Raw genomic sequence first — 21,947 nt, forward strand, 5'->3', positions numbered from 1 at the left:
GGGAAGACGGCCGCGCATGCGCGGTGGGCGTGCCCTGCGTGTCGACCGTCCCGCGAAGCTTATTTCCGGTTGGTGGGGGCTGCCGCGGACGTCACCCAGTCGTGAGAACAAGCAGCCTGCTTGTCCTCGGAGAAAGATCAGTTGCCATGTTTACAGCAGTTTTCAACTTGGATCACTGTGCTTCCACTTCACCCAAGCCTCCCCATGCCATCAGTTCCTTCTTTAAGTATCCCCCAATTTTACCAAAATCAATACGTCTGAAACCCAGTACTTTGAGTTTTGTACGTCCGCACACCACTTTTGATCTTATAACAAACCATATTGTGTTATGATCACTATTACCTAGGTGGGCACCCATATGAACATTGGAAATACTTCCTCCATCTCTAAGCACTAGATCCAGCATTGACTCATCCTTCGTGGGTTCCGTCACCATTTGTCTGAGCAAGGCACTTTGACAGGCATCCACAATCTTTCTACTTCTTTCAGATTCTAGCAATGGGACATTCCAATCCACATTAGGCAAGTTGAAATCTAATCACAGAACTTCCCTTTCATACCAAGCTTTTGAATATCTTCTATCAGATCCTTGTCCAGCTTCTCCATTTGTGCCAGAGGTCTGTAGATAACACCCATGTGGATACAGGTTCCATCTTCTCTTTCCAGGACTATCCATATAGCTTTATTCCTGTCCCCATGTTCCCCATATTTCAGTCGCTCTGATATTGTTCGTTTACATAACTGCGCCACTCCTCCACCTCTTCGGCCATCCCTGCCCTTCCTAAAAAGATTATAGCCTGGTATGGTCACATCCCATTCATGGATAATAGCAACAATATCCAAGTTTTCCTCAAACATCAGGGCTTGCAGATCTTGAATCTTTTTACTTAAGACTATGAACATTTGTACTTATTGAGTTTGGATGGTTTTCTATATCAACATGACTTTTCCCTCTTCCATTGTGTTTTCCTGGGGGTGAATTTCTTTTTGTTACCCTCACCCTCTAGTTTAGAAACATACTGTCTGAATTTGTCCCAAAGGATCCTTTTTCCCATCATAGAAAAATATAGCCCATCATTACAGTACAGCCTGTTAATTTTCCGTGCATTATCCCACCCTCCTATGTATCTAAAACCTTCTTCTTTACACCAAGATTCAAGTCACTTACTGAATTAGTCTGTTTTACGTTGTCTTTCTTCTCCTTTCCTACATGTTGGAATTACTTCAGAAAAAGCTGCAGTACGAACCAAAGAGTTCAGTCCTTCCCCAAGCTTCTGGAACACAATCTTTGCCTTAAACTTGGTATTGCTGACCAGGCCATTTGTCCCCAGTTGGATTACACCATCAGTTTTAGAATCCTTGCCATCTTCTTGGACCATGTTCAGTATCTTGGTTGTTACTTTTGATAGCTGAGGATCCTGGAAGGCATTTCACTAGGTTGGGACCCTCTATGTTCCTAAGTTAATGCCTCTGATAATGGAGTCTCCTAGCAGTAAGAATTTTCCACTTTGCACCAATTTGACATTGCTTTGTGGATGTCTCTGTGTTACATTTTATTTCTTTTTTATTTATTGCATTTGTATCCCACATTATCCCACCTATTTGCAGGCTCAATGTGGCCTCTGGTTCCACATCAGCACCTTTCCAAGCATCATAATACTCCAATGCAACAAAGTAATTATAAAGGGGCAAAGGTTGGGAGGGTGAATGCTTCTGTGTCACAGGTCGTAAACTACCCGAGCCTACTGTGATCCATCATTCCTCTGTTGCTTTATTCTCTGTGGCAATGCTAGTGGTAAATGGGCAATCCTGGATGCTTCCTTAATTATAGCCATTTCTTTCTTGAGGTTGTTGATCTCATCTTTCATAGTTGATAATGTTCACATTCTGTCTCTGAGGCAAAGGCAGGAATGCAATAATTGGGCAAGCTCTAAGGTACCAGGTGGTTTGCCTTAGGATTACAGCACAACGTGTATTCAATTGTATGAAGATCATGCTGATGTGATCCACAAGTATGAAAAAGGTGAACTGGGTTTATGGATATGAATAAGTAGGATTGACCAATTAGGGTGAATTAAAGATATTTGCCTCTTGATATTCCTATACAGATGGAGTTAACTTAGGGGTGGGACTAGAGAGTCAGATCCCTGTAAATGAAAAGAAAAAGGATTTTTTTCTTTCTTTAAAAGACAGATGGAGGTAAAGTCAGCAGATTATCAAGGAGATATTAAGAGAAGGGGGTAAGATCAGATTAGTATCAATGAATCAAAACAAGTCAGAAAATTCAGTTTAGCTCAGTGGCAGCACTCCAAGTGTTCTAGTTTTTGTCTTTTACCAAAATGCTCTACAAATTGCTCCTCCTCCACAGTCTGTCACCAGACACATTGGCACCAAATTGACTAATCACGAGATAGTTGGCATCTATTGGTTTTCCTGTGTACACACCAATTCTCTCATGCATATTTTTTTATCATTTTTATATATTTATATATTACACACAAACACATTCACACGAAGACCAAGAGAGGAATATACACATCACTATATTCTAGTGAACTGACCTGGGGACGCGGTTATTCTTTTTGAAGAGCTCCAGAATGTTCCTGTGTGAAAGGCAACAATTTTATGATTAGGATTTATAAAAAAAAATTTTTTTTTAAACCCTGACACCCTGTCTGGATTCTTTAATACCACTATGAATGATAAGTAAGTCCCCCCCCCTCCTTTTTAAAACAGTGGAAGCATGTTTTATTTGCTAATTTGCCTACTGGCTTTGGGGGCAGGGGAGATCATAAGAATCCAGACCCCCTTAAGCCTGATTTTTCTGTATTAAACTACAGATGGGAAGAGGGGGGGATGTTCTACATTGTTATTTAAGATTGTTGAGTACATAAGTACATAAGTGTTTCCATACTGGGAAAGACCAAAGGTCCATCAAGCCCAGCATCCTGTTTCCAACAGTGGCCAATCCAGGTCAGAAGTACCTGGCAAGATCCCAAAACAGTATAATACATTTTATGCTGCTTATCCTAGAAATAAGCAGTGTATTTTCCCCAAGTCCATCTTAATAACGTTTTATGGACTTTCCTTTTAGGAAGCTATCCAAACCTTTTTTAAACACTGTTAAGCTAACTGCTTTTACCACATTCTCTGGCAACGAATTCAGAGTTTAACTACACATTGAGTGAAGAAATATTTTATCAGATTTGTTTTAAAATGTACTACTTTGTAGCTTCATTGCATGCCCCCTAGTCCTAGTATTTTTGTAAAGAGTAAACAAGTGATTCACGTCTATGTTCCACTCCACTCATTTTATAGACCTCTATCAAATCTCCCCTCATCTGTCTTTTCTCCAAGCTGAAGAGCCCTAGCCGCTTTAGCCTTTCCTCATAGGGAAGTCATACCATCCCCTTTACAATTTTCGTCACGCTTCTCTGTACCTTTTCTAATTCCACTATATCTTTTTTTTCAGATGTGGTGACCAGAATTGCTCACAGTATTCAAGGTGCAATTGCACTATGGAGCAATACAAAGGCATTATAACATTATTTTTGTTTTCCACTCCTTTCCTAATACCAACTAACATTCTATTTGCTTTCTTAGTCGCCACCACACACTGAGCAGAGGGTTTCAACGTATGATCAACGATGACACCTAGATCTCATTCCTGGTCGGTGACTCTTAATATGAAACCTTGCATCTTGTAACTACTAGTAAAGCAGGCCCGTTTCTGACACAAATGAAACGGGCGCTAGCAAGGTTTTCCTCGGAGTGTGTATGTTTGAGAGAGTATGTGTGAGATTGACTGTGTGTGTGAGAGAGAGAGTGAATGAATGTGCGAGTGTGTGTGTTGGACAGTGAGACTGCTGGGTGCGAGTGTGTCTCCTCTGTTCCCCCTCCAGCCAACCAGCGATTCTCTTCTCTCCGCTGCCCCCCACTCCAGCCAACCAGCAAGTCTCCTCTGTCCCCTGCCCCCCCTCCAGCGAGTCTCCTGTCCCCTGCTCCCCCTCCAGCCACCCAGCGAGTCTCCTCTCCCCTGCCCCCCCTCCAGCCACCCAGCGATTCTCCTGTGCCCCCTGCCCCCCCTCCAACCACCCAGCGATTCTTCTTTTCCCCTTGCCCCCCCTCCAGCCACTCAGCGAATCTCCTCTCTCCCCTGCCCCTCTCCAGCCACCCAGCGATTCTCCTATCTCCCCTGCCCCCCCTCTCCAGCCACCCAGTGATTCACCTGTGTCCCCTGCCCCCCTCCAGCCACCCAGCAATTCTCCTGTGTCCCCTGCCCCCCCTCCAGCCACCTAGCGATTGTCTTATCTCCCCTGCTCCCCCCTCCAGCCACTCTTCCACTTTAATCAGCATATATTAAATTCCCCCCATGTGCTACAGAAAAGCATCAAGCACATCCTATATAATAAAACGCACCTGCAACATTCTGAAGCCATAGTTCCGGAACGTTGCAGGAATGCTTCAAGGCTTGAAGGCTTCACTTTCTCGGCTTCAGAACGTTGGAGGTGCGTTTTATTATATAGGATAGGATAGTTTGGGTTCTTCTTTTCCACATGTATCACTTTGCACTTGCTCACATTAAACTGCCATTTGGATGCCCAGACTCACAGTGTTGTAAGAATACTCTTGTAATTTTTCACAATCCTCTTGCGATTTAACAACTCTGAATAACTTTGTCTCGTCAGCAAATTTAATTACCTCACTAGTTACTCCTATCTCTAGATCATTTATAACTATGTTAAAAAGCAGCGGTCCCAGCACAGACCCCTGAGGAACCCCACTATTTACCCTTCTCTATTGAGAAAACTGACTCTACTCTCTGTTTTCTATCTTTTCACCAGTTTTTAATCCACAATAGAACACTAACTACCATCCCATGCCTCTCCAATTTTCTCTGGAGCTCCTTTAACCCCCCCCCCCCCCCCAAAAAAAAAAAAACAACACTCTTGACTTACTCAGGACCCCTACATGGGGTCCAACACCCTACACAATCGTCAGGGATAATGAAGATCCCAAAGCTTTATGATAAGAAAGCATCTGACCATGCTGTATAGCAGTAAGTTTAGTCCTCTAACAAATACAGTCCATTTTTCGATGGCCCTTCTTGGAAGTGGGAACTATTTCAATATCTAGAAGAAATGCCTAAAAGTTCTCACACTGGGCTAACTTTGTGTAGTCAGCAAATTTAATCACCTCACTAGTTACTCCCATCTCTAAATGATCTAGAGATGTGAGATAATTAAATTTGATGACGACACAAAGTTATTCAAAGTTCTTAAATCCCGACAGGATTGTAAAAATTACAAGACGACCTTACGAGACTGGTAGTCTAAATGGCAGTTAACTTTTAATGTGAACAAGTGCAAAGTGATGCATGTAGGAAAGAGGAACCCGAACTATAGCTACGTAATACAAGGTTCCACATTAGGAGTCACCGACCAATAAAGGTATCTCGGCCTCGTTGTTGATGATACGTTGAAATCCTCTGCTCAGTGTACTGCGGCGGCTAAGAAAGCAAATAGAATGTAAGGTACTATTAGGAAAGGAATGGAAAACAAAAATGAGGACGTTCTAATGACTTTGTATCGCTCCATGGTGCGACCGCACCTCGAATATGGTCTATGAGGAAAGGCTGAAGCGGCTAGGGCTCTTCAGCATGGAGAAAAGGCGGCTGAGAGGAGATATGATAGAGGTCTATAAAATAATGAGTGGAGTTGAACGGGTAGATGTGAAGCGTCTGTTTACGCTTTCCAAAAATACTAGGACTAGGGGGCATGCAATGAAGCTACAATGTAGTAAATTTAATATGAATCAGAGAAAATGTTCTTCACTCAACGTGTAATTAAACTGTGGAATTCTTTGCCAGAGAATGTGGTAAAGGCGGTTAGCTTAGCAGGGTTTAAAAAAGGTCTGATGGCTTCCTAAAGGAAAAGTCCATAGACCATTATTAAATTGACTTGGGGAAAATCTATTGCTTATTTCTGGGATAAGCAGCATAAAACGTACTGAACGTTTTGGGGATCTTGCCAGGTATTTGTGACCTGGATTGGTCACTGTTAGAAACAGGATGCTGGGCTCGATGGACCTTTGGCCTGTCCCATTGGGGCAATACTTACAAACTTATAACATTCAAGACTTTATTGTTAAGGTCACTATATATGCATACTTTGGAATTCAAAATTTTTGTGCTTCAGTTCTAGAAAATCCTCTGAAATTGAAGTTAGATCCCAGTGCTTGACAAACCAACATGTATTAGTAGAGAGGGCTGGAAGGACCGATACTAGGCTCCTACAGTGCTCAAATGCCTTAACTGGCACTTGAAAGAGCTGCACATGACTTGTGAATTGTTGATTGGCTACGCTTGCCTTGAATGATTGAGGCCCACCAGGAAGATTTTCAGGCCTACCTCACCAGCAGGTAAGTAGCCTAGTGGTTAAAGTAGACAACTGACCACCAGAGTGCTTGCAGTTGTGCTGGAACACCACTTTTCAATATTTCCCAGATCCTCTGAGGTAGGGTTAGACAGTTATAGCTGGAATAAGGCCTTTTCGATGATGTCATCAGTGGGGTAGCTGACCACTAGAGTGCCTGTAGTTGTGATGGAATACCACTCTTCGATATCACCCCCTTGTAGCTTCCCTCCCCCCCCCCCCCCATTTTTGTAAGGCAATGCTTTTCAAACCCATTTGTGAGGAACCTCAGCCAGTCAGGTTTTCAGGATATCTACAATGAATATTCATAAGTTAGATTTGCATGCAATAGAGGCAGTACATGTAAATCTAACTCCTGAATATTCATTGCAGATATCATGAAAACCTGGCTGGCAGGGGGTCCCTCAGGACAAGTTTGGGAACCACTGCTCTAAAGTTTTAATAGCCACGATTTCTATATTGGTGATTTTAATGACCAAACTCTATCTTGAAATTCGAACTCAGATAAGTGTATTGACTCAAGAAAAACAATATCTTTGCTTTGGATATCACCATCTACAAACAGAATTCTTTATAAAACTGAAAGGACCTATTTAACAAACCATTATATAACATCACTCCATCCTTACCTTCATAAATTGTTGGAGGCACTGGATTTGAATTATAAAGCCAATAACCTGCCTACTTTATTCATTTGTTCAAAAAATATTTACTTATTTTAGCTCATGTCTTTCTTCAAGGCAAGTTAACATTCAGGAGCAGCAGGCATTTTTCCTGTCTCTAACTGCCCCCCCCCCCCCTTTACAAAGCCACACTAGTGGCTGCTGGTGCGGTAATGCTGGTATTGCCATGTAACTTTGTAAAAGGGAGAGGGGTAGGTAAGTCTGTACCAGAGGCAATGCAGGGTTAAGTGACTTGCTCAAGTTCACAAGTAGCCATAGTGGGAATTTAAAACAGGTTCCCCAGTACTCAGCCCCATTACCCTATGCATTAAGCTACTCCTCGACATCCTGAATATTGTGATTTAATCCATTTCAACTTTAGTTAACATTCTGGAGGTGCAGTTCTGATAAAGCTCCTTCTGTGTTTTAATACAATGTTGTAAGGCATTAATCTTTGTTTCTTGTTTCCTTTTCACAGAAAAATATGGGCACCTTTCATGCAGTCCTAAAGGACGTGTGGATTTATATCCTGGGCTTTATTAAACTGGAAACATTCTTCAATCTTCTGCTCAACAGAACAAATGTGGTCATCTCTTAAAAGGCTACTAAATTTCCAAAAATCTACTGATGGGTCAACTGCTATCTATACTCTGATATCGTTACTCATGAAGCTGGAAACAGTCTTAAGAGTGCACCTCCTTTTCCAGCGTGAGTGGGGAGATATTATTGTGATCAATCTTGACCTTTCCACATACTCCTTTGGGTTTTTCTTTTAGGGTAAATTCAAGTACAAATAGGAAGGCTGTTCCTGTAACTCCAAGGATTTACACACCCCATCTAATTTTATAAAATGGTATCCACACACTGACCTGTTTGTTTTCAGGTAGTCTACCTCGTCCAAGTCTTACCTTGAACCTCCTTGGAACTACTATTTAGCCAGTAGATTCCTTTCACTATTAAGGTGTCCTTCTCGATTCCCAACTTTTTGTTCCTCATATATCCAAAGTGCGCAAGATCGGTTTCTTCATGCTTGATAAGTTACAGTCAATTAGGCAGTACTTTGACCATGATCCCTTCATCCTCTCTTTGCTGATCAACAGACTAGGCTATTGCAATATAGTTATTTTGGTTGTTCTCGCTCCCAGTTGAAGAAATTACAGTCGCTGCAAAATACAGCTATCAGGTTCCTCTGCCATGCATGATGATAATATTTAAAACTCATGCTCGTATTTAAGGCCGTCAGGGTAGGTCTCCCCTTTATTTGTCCTCTCTCAGTTCAGTATTCTCCGGCTCGTACACTTCGTTCTTTCAGTGATCAACGGTTAATGCTGCCTGGTACAAGACAAGCCCAATTGGAATCTACCAGATACTGTACTTTCTTTTTTGCTGCCCCCTTCTTATAAAACTCCTTGTCTATTTGGACTGAATTATCGTTGAAAAATTTAAATAACCTTTAAAAACTTGGCTCTTTCATTGTCCCTGTGACTCTTATCTAAACTGATTGTCATCTCCTACACTGGGTCTGAATTTGTCACTTTTGAAATTTTTTTCATCTTTTCCTTTAAAAAATTTTTAACCCCCCAACCCTTCTGTTCTTCTGCTCTCCCTGTCTGCTATGTCATTAAGCTGTTTGGTTTCTGAGTGTATGATTACTCTTTCCTGTCAGATTATGTAGTGCCTTTCCCCTCTTTGCTGTTTTTAGATTGTAAAAAATTAAATGAGGAAATTAAACTAAATTATGAGAACGCTTAATTATGCACAGAACTATGCACGTGTATAATTGCAAAACTCCCTACATCCTGACCAGCCTCTAGAACTGCCTGGTATACACCTTCTTTATCTTCATTCAGTCATATTCACTTGCATTAGGTATTGTTCTTACACTCTCTAAATTATTGGATAGCTCTCTGCTGTGTAATTCCAAGGACTCTGTGCAATTTTATGGAGCTGCCATATCTGGTTTGATACCTAGCTCTATTATATCTTGCTTTAATTCACAAAGTTTCCAGAAATATTCCCTTTACTACTGCAATGCTTTTCTTCAGCTTCTTATACCAAGGTAGGCATTCCGACCCACTAACTCTGACTATGCATATTGGTGCTCCCCTCCTCCCAACTGTGAGCATCTGATTTGGAACGCTCATCGCAGGACTGTTTGGCTGTGTTTTTTGCCTGTTCTTGTGCAGGTCTTTCTTCAGGGCCACAATAACTTCTCAAACCCTATATTTTTTAATTTTGATGACTACAGGAGGGACTGGAGATATTTGTTAAATCTTTCTTTTATTTAAGTTATTTGACCTGGCTTTCTATAGTTATCCATGCTGCACTCATCACCTAAGCAGTCATCTCACATGGTGAATAATTTCTTCCCAAATACAATGTTGATTTCAGATCTGTAAATAATTAATTGCTCAGACTGTTCACTCCCAATCTGCTCTGTTACATGAAATTAAAGTAGACAATTCAAAGATAAGGATCTTTAAAACAAATTTTTACACTTCGCTTTCATGTGGTCGACAGAACATAACTGGTCACAGGGTCTCAGTAAAGAGGTCTTTCTCTCTCTACTTCCAAACCAAGACTGGAGAAAAACCCAGTATTTCCAAACTGAATTTGAGATCTTGGGCCAATCAGAGTCCAGAACAACATTTTTTTTTAAAGTAGCTGGTCACATCACTGCAGGTTACTTCCTCTTTGTGTTAAACTAAAGGAGGAACAGTCATTTCTCTGACAGCTTTAAACATGCACCACCTGCTGGTCAAACTAGAGAAATACACTTCAAGAAATAATACAGTTTACAGGCTTACAATCCCACTGTTTTGTCACACTTACCATTAAATTAAAACCTAAAATGTAGGAATCAGTACACCTGTACTAAGAAAATACAAACATCTACAGGTGACCCAAAGCTTTTAGGCAATAGTTCATAAAGGTACCCCCATTCTCACCATGCTTCTTCTGTTCTGCCTGCTCTCGAGAGCAGTACGGTGATATTCCCCAAAGCACTGGCTGTCCACTCTAAAGGTACATATCGCATCTCTCGTGTCCCATACAGAGACTTTATGTCTAGAGCACAGTCTGCAAAGGAAACTTGAAGCTGGAAAATTAGAATACATGTCTGTTAATAAAAGGAATGTTACCTGTTTCAAACACCAAAGAACAATGCTACTTCGAGGTTAAGGGACAATGCTGCCAGTCAACATAGCATTGTGAAGTTTGCTGAGTAAGCTTGGGAAGCACTTATGTAAGGTGGTTGTAGGACTACTTTTAGGGGTTGACTTTGCTTTTTACCCCTATTAGTTTTTTTACCCCTGACGCAGCCTGAGGGCGAAACGTGGCCACGTCGGGTAACTTGTAATAAACCACTTCTTCTGTTACCCTCCTGTTCTATTTTTTTGTCTTTTTTGATCTGCTTTTTTTCTTTTGATTTGCCATTTCTGTGGCAGATCTTTGCCTTTTTTTTGTTTCTGTCATGTTTGGAGAGGGAAAGAAAAATAGCTTTTACCACATTCTGCCTTGAATTCTCCTTCAAAAGACACACTGTCAATGACTGCAAACATGCTTTCACAGTAATACTACTATTGGCTTCTACAAAAATTTATAAACAAATGCTGTACAGCAAATTGTAAAACATGACTGTAAACATTATATAATGTGGAACAACACACAGCTAATGGAACTCAAAGACAAGTAATTGGAAGTCAGCAATCCAGGAATCTTATCCTGAACAGATGAATTTGCTAGTTGGGATGCAATGTGATGGTAGGGACCTCCTGATTAGCTCACAAACAAACACCACGACTCACACCGCCAAATGTACTTACACAAGCAGCATAAGCATTAATCCCTAAAACAGACAGAATCCTGCAACAAATAGGCATCAAACTTAGATTTCACATGCCTGAGCTGGATTCTATGCTCAATAAACTGAATTAATGAGGTAATGTCAGTACTGCAACGAATGTACAATAGATTCACCATGTCAGTTACATTGATGTTGTTAAATTATATTCAATGTTTTGTTGAAATAAATCTGTACCTCTAGGGTTTGCTTGTCTCTTGCCATTAGTGCTAATACTTCTTCCACCAGATCAGGTTTGTTGCTATGACCAAGCTGCTTGATATCTTGACAGGAAAAGAAAAAAAAGCGGCTTTTAGACATCATCACTCCATTTACAGCTCACACTACAACCCAAACACAATAAACTGTTTACCAGGCTTCTTCCTTTATACAATGTCATCAGTTTAATCAGATCATTGGTAACACAACCACAATACTATGGATATGCAGCAGGCTCAGATTCAGGCAGTGTTCTCCTACAGATGTTCTCAAGTCTCCCACCACATATAGGATACAGAGAAACACCTGCAGTCAGCTCCCATAATCCAGCTGAGGTCCGTACCCCTGCGCCAATCATCACTGCCTTTTCGATTACAAAAGCCAAAAACAACAAATAGAGTCATTGATTTTTTTTTCATACTGTGATTTTAACAACATTTCTCCGTGGACAAGCAGGATCACTACAGTCACACAAGCAGGTGAGGTCACCACGACTGGCAGGGTCACGTCATCTCTCCCAGAGCTCAGACAAACAAAGTTACAGAATTGCCTGATGTAACAGTTCAAAAAAAGGCTGAAGACAGACCCAAACTGAACGAGTCCAGGCCCAGATGGAATGACTAATTTTTGGTGGGAAATGGGTCCTGGACATAAAAAAATACAACCAGGCTTGTTTATTGCATCACCTTACAGAATGGATGCTTGATTTTCCTATTTATACTCCGCTGCAGTTGGAGGGACAATATTTTGCTTCTTGGCATTTCAACTTTCTTTTACAGGTGCTGCTTGCTCAGCTCCCGTCCCATTTGAGGAATAGTATTTATTACTCATGCTGAGAGAGCTTTGGAAGGAGCTGACTAGATATTGGCAGTTTTCTTTGACTGTCTCTGATCTCTTACCTATTATAGAGCATGCAATGTTCTTCTCAGGAATGGATAATGGAACTTTTTGTTCTTGGGAGGAATGTGGCATCACTAGATTATCACATGTTTTATGGGAGAACAAGCCGTTAAGCCCATTAAAACGGGCAAGATTTTTTGCTAATCTTCAAGATGAGCTACCATCGATTCTTATATGTTAATGTGTGAGTGAACATTTGATTAAAAAACATTCCTCAGTTTTTGCTGTAAAATATATATATCCTCCAGAATCTTTCCATTGCATTGTTTCTTTCTGAGTTGGTTCAGATGATGTCTGCATCCAGGGTCCCTCCGAGTTCCAGGCCTCCCTCCCTTCCTCCCTCCCAGTTCCAGGCCCCCTCCCTCCCTCTCTCCCAGTTCCAGGTCCCCCCTCCTCTCTTCCTCCAAGTTCCAGGGTGTCCCCCTCCTCCCTCCCTCTGAGTTCCAGGGCTAGCCCTCCTCCCTCCCTCTGAGTTCCAGGGCCAGCCCCCCTCCCTCCCTCCCTCTCTCCGAATTTTAAAAGTCATCTTACCTCATCGGGGTTACGGCGGCAGGCAGCAGCAGTAAAAAGCGCGCAGGCTCGGCGCGCTTCAGCCTTCTCTCTCTCAGCTCTGGTCCCGCTCTCATTTCCTGTTTCTGCAAGGGCGGGACCAGAGCTGAGAAAAGGCTGAAGCGCGCCGAGCCTGCACGCTTTTCACTGCTGCTGCCTGCCGCCGTAACCCCGATGAGGTAAGATGACCTTTAAAATTAGGAAGGAGGGAGGGAGGGGGGCCCTGGAACTCGGAGGAAGGAGCATGCGCGGCACGTCGATCAGCCTTCATTTATATAGTAGGATAGTACAATGTGCCCGTTATGGGAGTTGGGGGATGATGCCCTGGTTCATTTGAAAGATGTTTTTGCATATCGCCAATTACATCATTATGCTTCCTCTTTGGAGGTAACATCTTTGGGTTCTAGGCACAGAAGTAAGCTTAGAACATTTTTAACGTCCGTTAGGGGGAATACTTTTCTATTCCAGAATTCCACCAGATTTTAATGGGCCTTATGCCTCAGATACTAGTGGACCCCTTGTTGACTGAGCGGGAGGCAGATTTAAATAGACCTTTAGGGGATGTCAATTTTACAGGATTGGTGTCAAGAATACCAGAAATTCATTGTGGCTGGTGCAGACTTGAGAGCATCAGGTTCAGGTTTTGCACCAGGCTTATATAACTCGGGTACAATTATTTAAAATGTGAGGGACTGATACACCACTGTCAGAAATGCCACCAGGACAGTAATTTTTATCACACTTTTTGGACATGTCCCTTGGTCCAGCATTTTTGGACAGACGTAATTCGTTATCTGGAATGATCATTATATTTCTCTATTCCAATCTCTCAGATGGGATTTCTTTTAGACAGTCATGAAAATTTTAGATTGCAGAGTAAAGGGGGGGGGGGGGGGGGTCTGCTTATTAGGAAAGCTGAGCTACTTGGGGAAAAAAGTAATTCTTAGCGGGCGGCTTAGCAAAGAAGCTCCTTCCTTTTGCAGTTGGCGTAGTAGATTTCATTGTCTTGGAAAAATTCCGCATTTTTAGGTATAACTTGTCTGGAATGTTTTTACGTTTGGGGAGCGTGCCAGGTGCCCTTGACCTGGATTGGCCACTGTCGGTGACAGGATGCTGGGCTAGATGGACCTTTGGTCTTTCCCAGTATGGCACTACTTATGTACTTATGTACTTATGTATGTCTTATGTTAATGGAGCAAAATAGGACCAGGTTGTCTTTCAGGCAGAAGTTTTCTCTCGGTTTAGGATCCATATATTCATTCATTGCTGAATGGAGGCCTGAAGTTTAATACTTAATTCTTTTTCATGACTTTAATGTATGGCTTTCGATCTGACAGTGTTTTTAGGACAAGATGGGTAACAAATTTAATGGGGGGGGGGGGGGAGCTAGAGGTATTATAGGAAGTGGGGAGATAAGAGTTTAGTCTTCCTACTGTTCTTTAGTTGTCTGTCAAAGAAATCTTCTCTTCTCCCAAGATTCCCCCCCCCCCTTTTTTATGGGATTATGGGAGTGGTAAGAGGAAGGGGGGTCTTTTCAATGGTTCTTAGGATTACAGAACCTCAAGACTTGTGCAAACTACTTTGAGGCATTGTATCACCATTTTTTTATGGTATTTATATGTTTCTTGTTTAATTAAGGTTATGTTCTAGATTCTATGACCACAGAGGTCCAGTATGGTGAGAAGGGGGAGAGAGAGGGGATGGGTTTCTTCATTGTAAAATATACTTGGAATGTTATTCAGTATTCTCTATGGATAATGTTCTTGTTGGGTTTACCTGTTTTGTTTGACCTCCAGGTTCAATAAACATATTTTAACATAACATCACTCCACCAAGACCTGATACATATAGCAAAAATCAATTGGTCAGGTGGCCAGGACTTACCACCACAATGGCTAATGACAGGCAGAACATTTCTTCCAAAGAGAGATCCAAGTAATATTTCCAAAAATTATAGACCAATAACTTGTCTACCTATAGTCTATAAGCTGTTCACTGCAACTGAAGCTGATAGAACATATGAGCCTAATTGACTAACTGCATCGTAGCATAGAATAGAAGAGTAATAAGAAGGGAGCATATGGAACCAAGGACAAGTTAATGCTGAACAAAGCCATTATGGCCATTGCTAAGAAAAGCAGAAATCTCATTATAACATGGATCGACTATAAGAATGCCTTTGATAGCATCCCACATTTCTGGATAATAAATTGTTTTGAAACGTACAAAATGAAGTCTGAGTACTGGCTTAGAGCCACAGCAACAGCATAAATACAGTTATTATCCACAGAGGATATTTGCAAAGCAGCAACATGGTCATCCATGAACTGGTGGGTTGTATCCATCTACCAGAAGGTGGCGTTAGAGATAACTAACTTAAGTGATGACCAGCCCCTCCATAGGCTAATATATGTCTCATCACAAAGCAGAACCTGGCAACAAACCGGAAACCTTCCTCAACAACGAAAAAGAAACCACAACAGTCTGAACAGACTAATAATTTACAACAAATTGCATCTCAAATTCCTTGTTTGATTCTCAAGTCTGTGCCCATTTCTCCATGTACATGTCAGATCATTTCATCTAAGCAAGAAGGAACAAAAACACACACAGTAAAGAAAGAATTGCCACGGTAAACCAGGGAGAGATCCTGGATTCAGGGCCGGTCTTAGCAAGTGCGGGGCCCTATGCAGACCAATTTGGTGGGGCCCCATCCTAGCCCCGCCCCGCCCCAGCCTGGCTCCGCCCCCACCCTAGCCCCACCCCATTGATAAGATTATTCCATTTTTAGAAAAAAATTTTAATTATGAAATTTCAAATAAAGACAAATGACGCTAAACTTGTACAAAAAAACTGATTGAAATAATAAGCAAAATGCTATCATGAAACCATAAACAGCACTAATTCCAAGGACAAGACGAGCTACAACCTTATGCGTGGCATGGAAAGCCAACTTTAATTACACCGGGCTCTAAAACACCAGTGCACAACCTAGTGAAAAAAAAACAAAAAAACAAAAATGGCTGCAAATTATACGCTAGCAGAATAGTGCACCTTCCTTGATCACATCTGAAAAACACATGAAGGCAAAATACTGAACTGGAAAGTAACCTCAAGAAGTCAGAATCAGCATGCAGCAATACTACAAAAATTGAAACTTACATGAAAAATATCACAGATGCACATTTCCAAAAACTGACATATTCCAATTAATAAATCCTGAATAAAATAGTTTTTTCTACCTTTGTTGTCTGGTGACTTTGTTTTTCTGATCATGCTGGCTCAGTATCTGATTGTGCTGCTATCTGTCCTCTTAACTCCGTTTCCAGGGCTTCCTTTCCATTTATTTCTTTACTTTCCGCCTTTCTTCTTCATTTCTTGCCCTACATCCGTAAGTAAAAGCTGGGTCCTCCGCAGACTTGACTGTCCAGTGGATCCAGCTTCTGCCTATTTTCTATATCCATGTGCACTTTTTCTCCTCTCTTCCTTTTCCCTCACCTCATCTCCTTCCTCACTCTTCCCTTGCCTCCATCCATGTCCAGCATTTCTTCTCTCTCCTCCATCCACCCATGTCCAGCGACCCTCCTGTCCCCCCTGCCATCCATCTATGTCCAGCAACCCCCCGTCCCCTCTGCCCTCCCCTGCCATCCACCCATGTCCAGCGACCCTCCTGTCCTCCCTGCCCTCCCCTGCCGGATATCCATCTATGTGCAGAAACCCCCCTCCCCTGCCATCCACCCATGTCCAGCGACCCTCCTGTCCCCCCTGCCATCCACCTATGTGCAGACACTCCCCATCCCCTTTGCCCTCCCCTGCCATCCACCTATGTCCAGAACCCCCCCTCCCATGCCATCCACCATGTCCAGTGACCCTCCTGTCCTCCCTGCCCTCCCCTGCCATCCACCTATGTGCAGAAACCCCCCTCCCCTGCCATCCACCCATGTCCAGCGACCCTCCTGTCCTCCCTGCCCTCCACCTATGTGCAGAAACCCCCCTCCCCTGCCATCCACCCATGTCCAGCGACCCTCCTGTCCTCCCTGCCCTCCCCTGCCATCCACCTATGTGCAGAAACCCCCCTCCCCTGCCAACCACCCATGTCCAGCGACCCTCCTGTCCCCCCTGCCATCCACCTATGTGCAGAACCCCATCCCCTTTGCCCTCACCTGCCATCCACCTATGTCCAGAAACCCTCCTGTCCTCACTGCCATCCTGTCCAGAAACCCCCTCCCCTGCCACCATGTCCAGCGACCCTCCTGTCCCCCCTGCCATCCACCTATGTGCAGAACCCCCCCATCCCCTTTGCCCTCCCCTGCCATCCACCTATGTCCAGAAACCCCCTCCCCTGCCATCCACCCATGTCCAGCGACCCTCCTGTCCCCCCTGCCATCCACCTATGTCCAGAAACCCCCCTCCCCTGCCACCATGTCCAGCGACCCTCCTGTCCCCCCTGCCCTCTCCTGCCATCCACCTATGTGCAGAAACCCCCCCCCCCCCGTCCCCTTTGCCCTCCCCTGCCATCCACCTATGTCCAGAAACCCCCCTCCCCTGCCATCCACCCATGTCCAGTGACCCTCCTGTCCTCCCTGCCATCCACCTATGTCCAGAAACCCCCCTCCACTGCCATCCACCCATGTCCAGTGACCCTCCTGTCCCCTCTGCCCTCCCCTGCCATCCACCTATGTCCAGAAACCCTCCTGTCCTCCCTGCCTGCCCCTGCCATCCTGTCCAGAAACCCCCCTCCCCTTCCACCATGTCCAGCGACCCTCCTATTCCCCCTGCCCTCTCCTGCCATCCTCTTCTCCCCCCCAACCAAGGAAGGTTAACTTTTCTTTTAAATTTACCCTCCATCGCCGCTGGAGCAGCATCAGTGAAAACGCTCCTCCCCTCCCGAGTTCCCCCGACGTCTGTAGCAGAACAGAAGCTCTTCCTGATTCGTTCATTCTCATTGTCCCGCCCTCGGGGGCGGGACAATGAGAATGAACGAATCAGGAAGAGCTTCTGTTCTGCTACAGACGTCGGGGGGACTCGGGAGGGGAGGAGCGTTTTCACTGACGATCGCTGCTGTGCTGGATTCCGGCGACGGAGGGTAAATTTAAAAGAAAAATTATCGTATGTCGGTGCCCTGGGAAGAGGCTGACTGAGGCGTGCCGCGCGGGGCCCCCTTAAGCGCGGGGCCCTATGCGGCCGCCTCGGTCTAAGACCGGCCCTGCCTGGATTCATCTGCTGCGGCTAAAGGGAAGAAAAATTATCAGTTAAGACAAATTTTCCTTCCTTAGCGCAGGCACCAGATGAATCCATGAACTGGTGGGATGTAACAAAGCAGTCCCTAGCCAGGGAGGGAACCTGTCCCTCACCCCCCCCCCCCCCCCCCCCCCGAGCCAACACCACTGCTCCAAAAAAAGCATTGGATCTGGCAGCCACATCCACTCTATAATACCTTGAAAAAGTGTGCAACGAGGCTCAAGTAGCCATCCAACAGATCTCATTCAGAGACAGAACAGAGATCTCTGCCCACGAAGCCAACTGCACCCTAGTAGAATGGACATGTAATGCCTCCAGCACTATCCGGCCACACAAGTAAGCAGAGGAAATCACTTCCTTAATTCATTTAGTGATAATAGGTTTAAAAACCACATCACCATGGTGGGGACCAGAAAGAAGCAGATGGTCTGTCCATCGAAATCATTAGACATCTGTAAGTAGAGGAGAAGAATTCAACCCCAAACAAGAAGCTTTTCGAAATCCAAGGGATAATCCTCCTCCTGAAAGGAAGGAAAAGAGGCTAGGATGAAAAGCCAAGATGACCTTCGGCAAAAAGGACGGCACAGTCCACAAAGTTACCCCCGATTCCGAAAACTACAAGAAAGGATCACAACACGAGAGGGCTTGAATCTTAGAGACCCTACAAGCCGAAGCCATAGCCACCAAAAACACCGCCTGCAAGGCGAGGTACTTATCCAAAGCCTTACGTAAAGGCTCAAAAGGCGGACCTTGCAACACCATGAGGGGAAAATAAGGTTCCAGGTAGGACAGGGTCAACACAAAGGGGTGTAAAGATTAAGAACCCCACGCAAGAACTGCACCACGACCGGATGAGCAGCCAGGGAAGTACCCAACACTCAGCCCCCGAAAACATGCCAGGGCTGCAACCTGAACTCGAAGCAAATTATAGGCTAACCCTTTCTGTAACCCGTCCTGAGAAAAGGCCAAGAGTTAAGCCACTGACGTCTGACAAGGTGACCATGGGCCTCACACCACACAACAAAGGTGCACCAAACACGGGCTTACGCTATTGAGGTATACTGCAACAAGGTAGATATCACCACCTAAGAATAGCTCTTTTTTCTCAAAAGCGACCGCTCAAGAGCTAAGCCGTAAGACCAAAGTTGCAGGGATCCTCTATATGAACCGGGCCCTGATGAAGCAGTCCGAGAAGACCCGGGAACCGAAGGGGCATTTCCATGAGAAGCTGCACAAAGTCCTCATACCAAGGGCACCAAGGCCAACCCAGAGCCACATGAATGACCGACCTGGGTGCCCCCCGATCCTGAGTAGAACCCGCCCAATCAAGGGCCACAGGGAAAAATATACAAAAGAGTGTCCTTTGCCCAAGGCTGAAGAAGGGCATCTAGTCCGGCGGACCCAGGCTCCTTTCTTCTACTGAAGAAGACTGGCAAATTGGCATTTGCCTTGGTCACCAGGAGGTCCATCGATGGTGTGCCCCATTTTTGGGAAATCAACCGAAATGTCTCTGTAGACATTCTGTTGATCCCAGGGTATGATGGCTGAGAAAATCCACCTGCACATTGCTCTGTCCCACAATTTGACCTGTCAACAGACATAGAAGGTGAGCTTCCGCCCACCGGAGAGACAATCCCCCTCGGCCTACAGAGCTGGGCCCTGACAACTGATATAAGCTACCGCCATTGTTTTTGTCCAAAAATACACAATCCTCCTTGTCTGTCAACAAGGTTTGAAACACCTGTAAGGCGTTCATGACTGCCCAAAGCTCCAGGCAATTGATCGGCCAAGCTGCTTCCATCGCCAAGTTCCTTGCACATAGCGGCAAAGACAAAGAGCTCCCCAACCGGAGAAACTGGTATCCATGACCACGACTACCCATTGGGTGGCTGCCAGAGACATGCCCTTCTGCAAGCGGGGGCCGTGAAGCCACCAGGTCATATTGCACCGTGCCCAGGGAATCCACAGCAGCCGTCATCGATAATCTTGAGAGACAGGCAACCATCTGATCAAAAGACAGGGTTGCTGCCATGGATCCCGAGACCTGAACGTGGTCCCGGGCCCGGGGACTCAACAACCACAGATGATTGGAAATCTGAAAATGGAGATTGACCATCCAGCTCCTCCGGCTGGAAGACACGTCCCACAGCTGTGTCGAAGTGAGCCCCCAGGTAGTCCAACTGTTGAGAAGGGACTAGATAGCTCTTGGGGATGTTGATAACCCAATCCAAAGACTGCAACAGCACAATGAACCAGACGGTGACTCTTCGACTCTCCTGTACCGAGTCCGCTTGAATCAACCAGTCGTCCAGGTAGGGATTGACTCTGATCCCTTTCTTCCGTAGGTATGCTGCTACTACCATCATGACCTTGGAAAATGTCCGAGGCGCAGTAGAAGCGCCAAAGGGCAGCATTCAAAACTGGAAATGACGGCCCAGAATGCATAAAACGCTGATATGGAGGCCAAATGGGAATATGAAAATACGCCGCCTTGAGATCCAACTCTGTCCGATACTCTTCCAGCTGAACTGCCACCACAGCAGACTGCAACATTTCCATGTGAAAATGCCAGACTCTCAAGAACTGGTTTACCTTGTGGAGATCGAAGATAGGCTGAAAGGAACCCCCTTTGCGAGGCACTACGAAATAAATGGAATACCATCCTGTCCGTGCCTTGAGAGGCAGGACAGGTACCACTGCACTGAGATCCAACAGGGAGTGCACAGTGGCCTCAACTGCCGCCCGTTTGGAGGCGGAAGCACTGTGGGACTCGAAAAATGCATTGCCTATGGGTGAACTGAACTCTAGCTTGTCTCTGACAATATCCAAGACCCATTGGTCTGACCTAATTTTGGCCCACTCTTCGTAGAAGAGAGTCAACTGACCTCCTATCCTGTTTATTGAGGAGTGGACTGGCACCCCATCATTGAGTAGAGCGACCTGTAGTTCCTGGATGTGAGGAGGAGACAGCAGGCAGTTTCTCTCCTCAAAAGGAAAAATGCTACTGAAAATGGCCTGGCTGAAAGTTAGTCGCAAGACAACAGGGGTGATAACGGCAAACCTGTTTTAGGTGAGGTTGCGCAGGTCCAGTCTGCAGAGCTGGTCTAGCTCTGTCCTCCAGAAGGCATTGACCTTTGGAGTCAGCCCAAATCCTTGACAATCTTTTCCACATCTTCTCCAAAAAGAAGCCTGCCCTGAAAAGGCAACGAGTGAGCCATTGCTTAGATGCCAAGTCCACTGTCCAACAGAGTAACCACAACAACCGGCGGGAAGAAACTGCCAGTGCCATCTGCTTTGGTAAAGTTCGGACTAGGTCGCAGAGGGAGTCAGCTAGATAAACTAAGCCCAATTCCATGTTGGAGGCAACAGACTCCAACCACAAATCCTCGTCCGGGTCTTGCTCCTGAGCTTGTTGCAGACAACTGAGGCATGCCCTGGCCGCATAAGAGGTACAAATCGAGGTCTGGTGAGCCAATGCAGAAACCTCAAAGGTACACTTCAGAGGCCTCCAGGCGATGGTCCTGGATACCCTTGAGAGCCACACCTCCTTCCATTGAGAGTGTAGTGTTCTTGGTGACCACAGTCACCAAAGCATCCACAGTAGGGAGCATAAACTTGTCCACCTGGTCAGAAACCAATGGATAAAGGCAAGACATCACCTTGGACACCTTGAGGGACCCCTCAGGGTCCGACCACTGAGCTCAAATCAACTCCTGTATGGCCTCATGAACCGGGAACGCCTTAGAAGGCTTCCGCATGCTGGCCATTTTACGATTAACCAAGGAGGCAACCTGCGCCTCAGGATCAGCTATATTTAAAGCCACCAAGGCATAAGAGATGGAAGCTTGTCCTTATGGAAAACTTGCATGGCAGTAGGATCATCGGGCTCCTCTTGCACCAATTCACCCTCCTCCAGCTCAACTACCCTTGAGGGGTGGAATGAACCTCCGAAAACATGGCCAGGGAAGGCAAAAGGGAATTGGGGCCCAACAACGCCCCTTCTGAAAGAGGGGTCAGCTGCCTCCTCTTCTGAGCATGGTCCTCAGGGGCCGAGTTCCCTACCTGTCACAGAGCTGTCTACGGACACCAAGAGACTCTGCA

At 44.9% G+C, this 21,947-nt stretch overlaps 1 protein-coding gene and 1 non-coding gene across 3 annotated transcripts in view; both read right to left on the reverse strand.

Moving 5' to 3' along the window:
- The window catches only part of PTCD3 (pentatricopeptide repeat domain 3), a 221,769-nt gene that overhangs the window by 29,997 nt on the left and 169,825 nt on the right, over positions 1-21,947 (reverse strand). For both annotated transcript variants that reach the window (XM_030191059.1, XM_030191062.1), the window contains exons 20-22: positions 11,136-11,221; positions 10,045-10,193; positions 2,562-2,603 (exon numbers count right to left, since the gene is read on the reverse strand). In XM_030191059.1, the coding sequence (XP_030046919.1) occupies positions 2,562-2,603; positions 10,045-10,193; positions 11,136-11,221 (277 nt within the window). The remainder of the gene's footprint in view (positions 1-2,561; positions 2,604-10,044; positions 10,194-11,135; positions 11,222-21,947) is intronic.
- Positions 11,388-11,523, reverse strand: LOC115463946. The gene has a single exon (XR_003941201.1). It is a non-coding gene; the product is annotated as a small nucleolar RNA SNORD94 (small nucleolar RNA).

This window comes from Microcaecilia unicolor, chromosome 2, assembly GCF_901765095.1.
Source record: "Microcaecilia unicolor chromosome 2, aMicUni1.1, whole genome shotgun sequence".
NCBI lineage: Eukaryota > Metazoa > Chordata > Amphibia > Gymnophiona > Siphonopidae > Microcaecilia > Microcaecilia unicolor.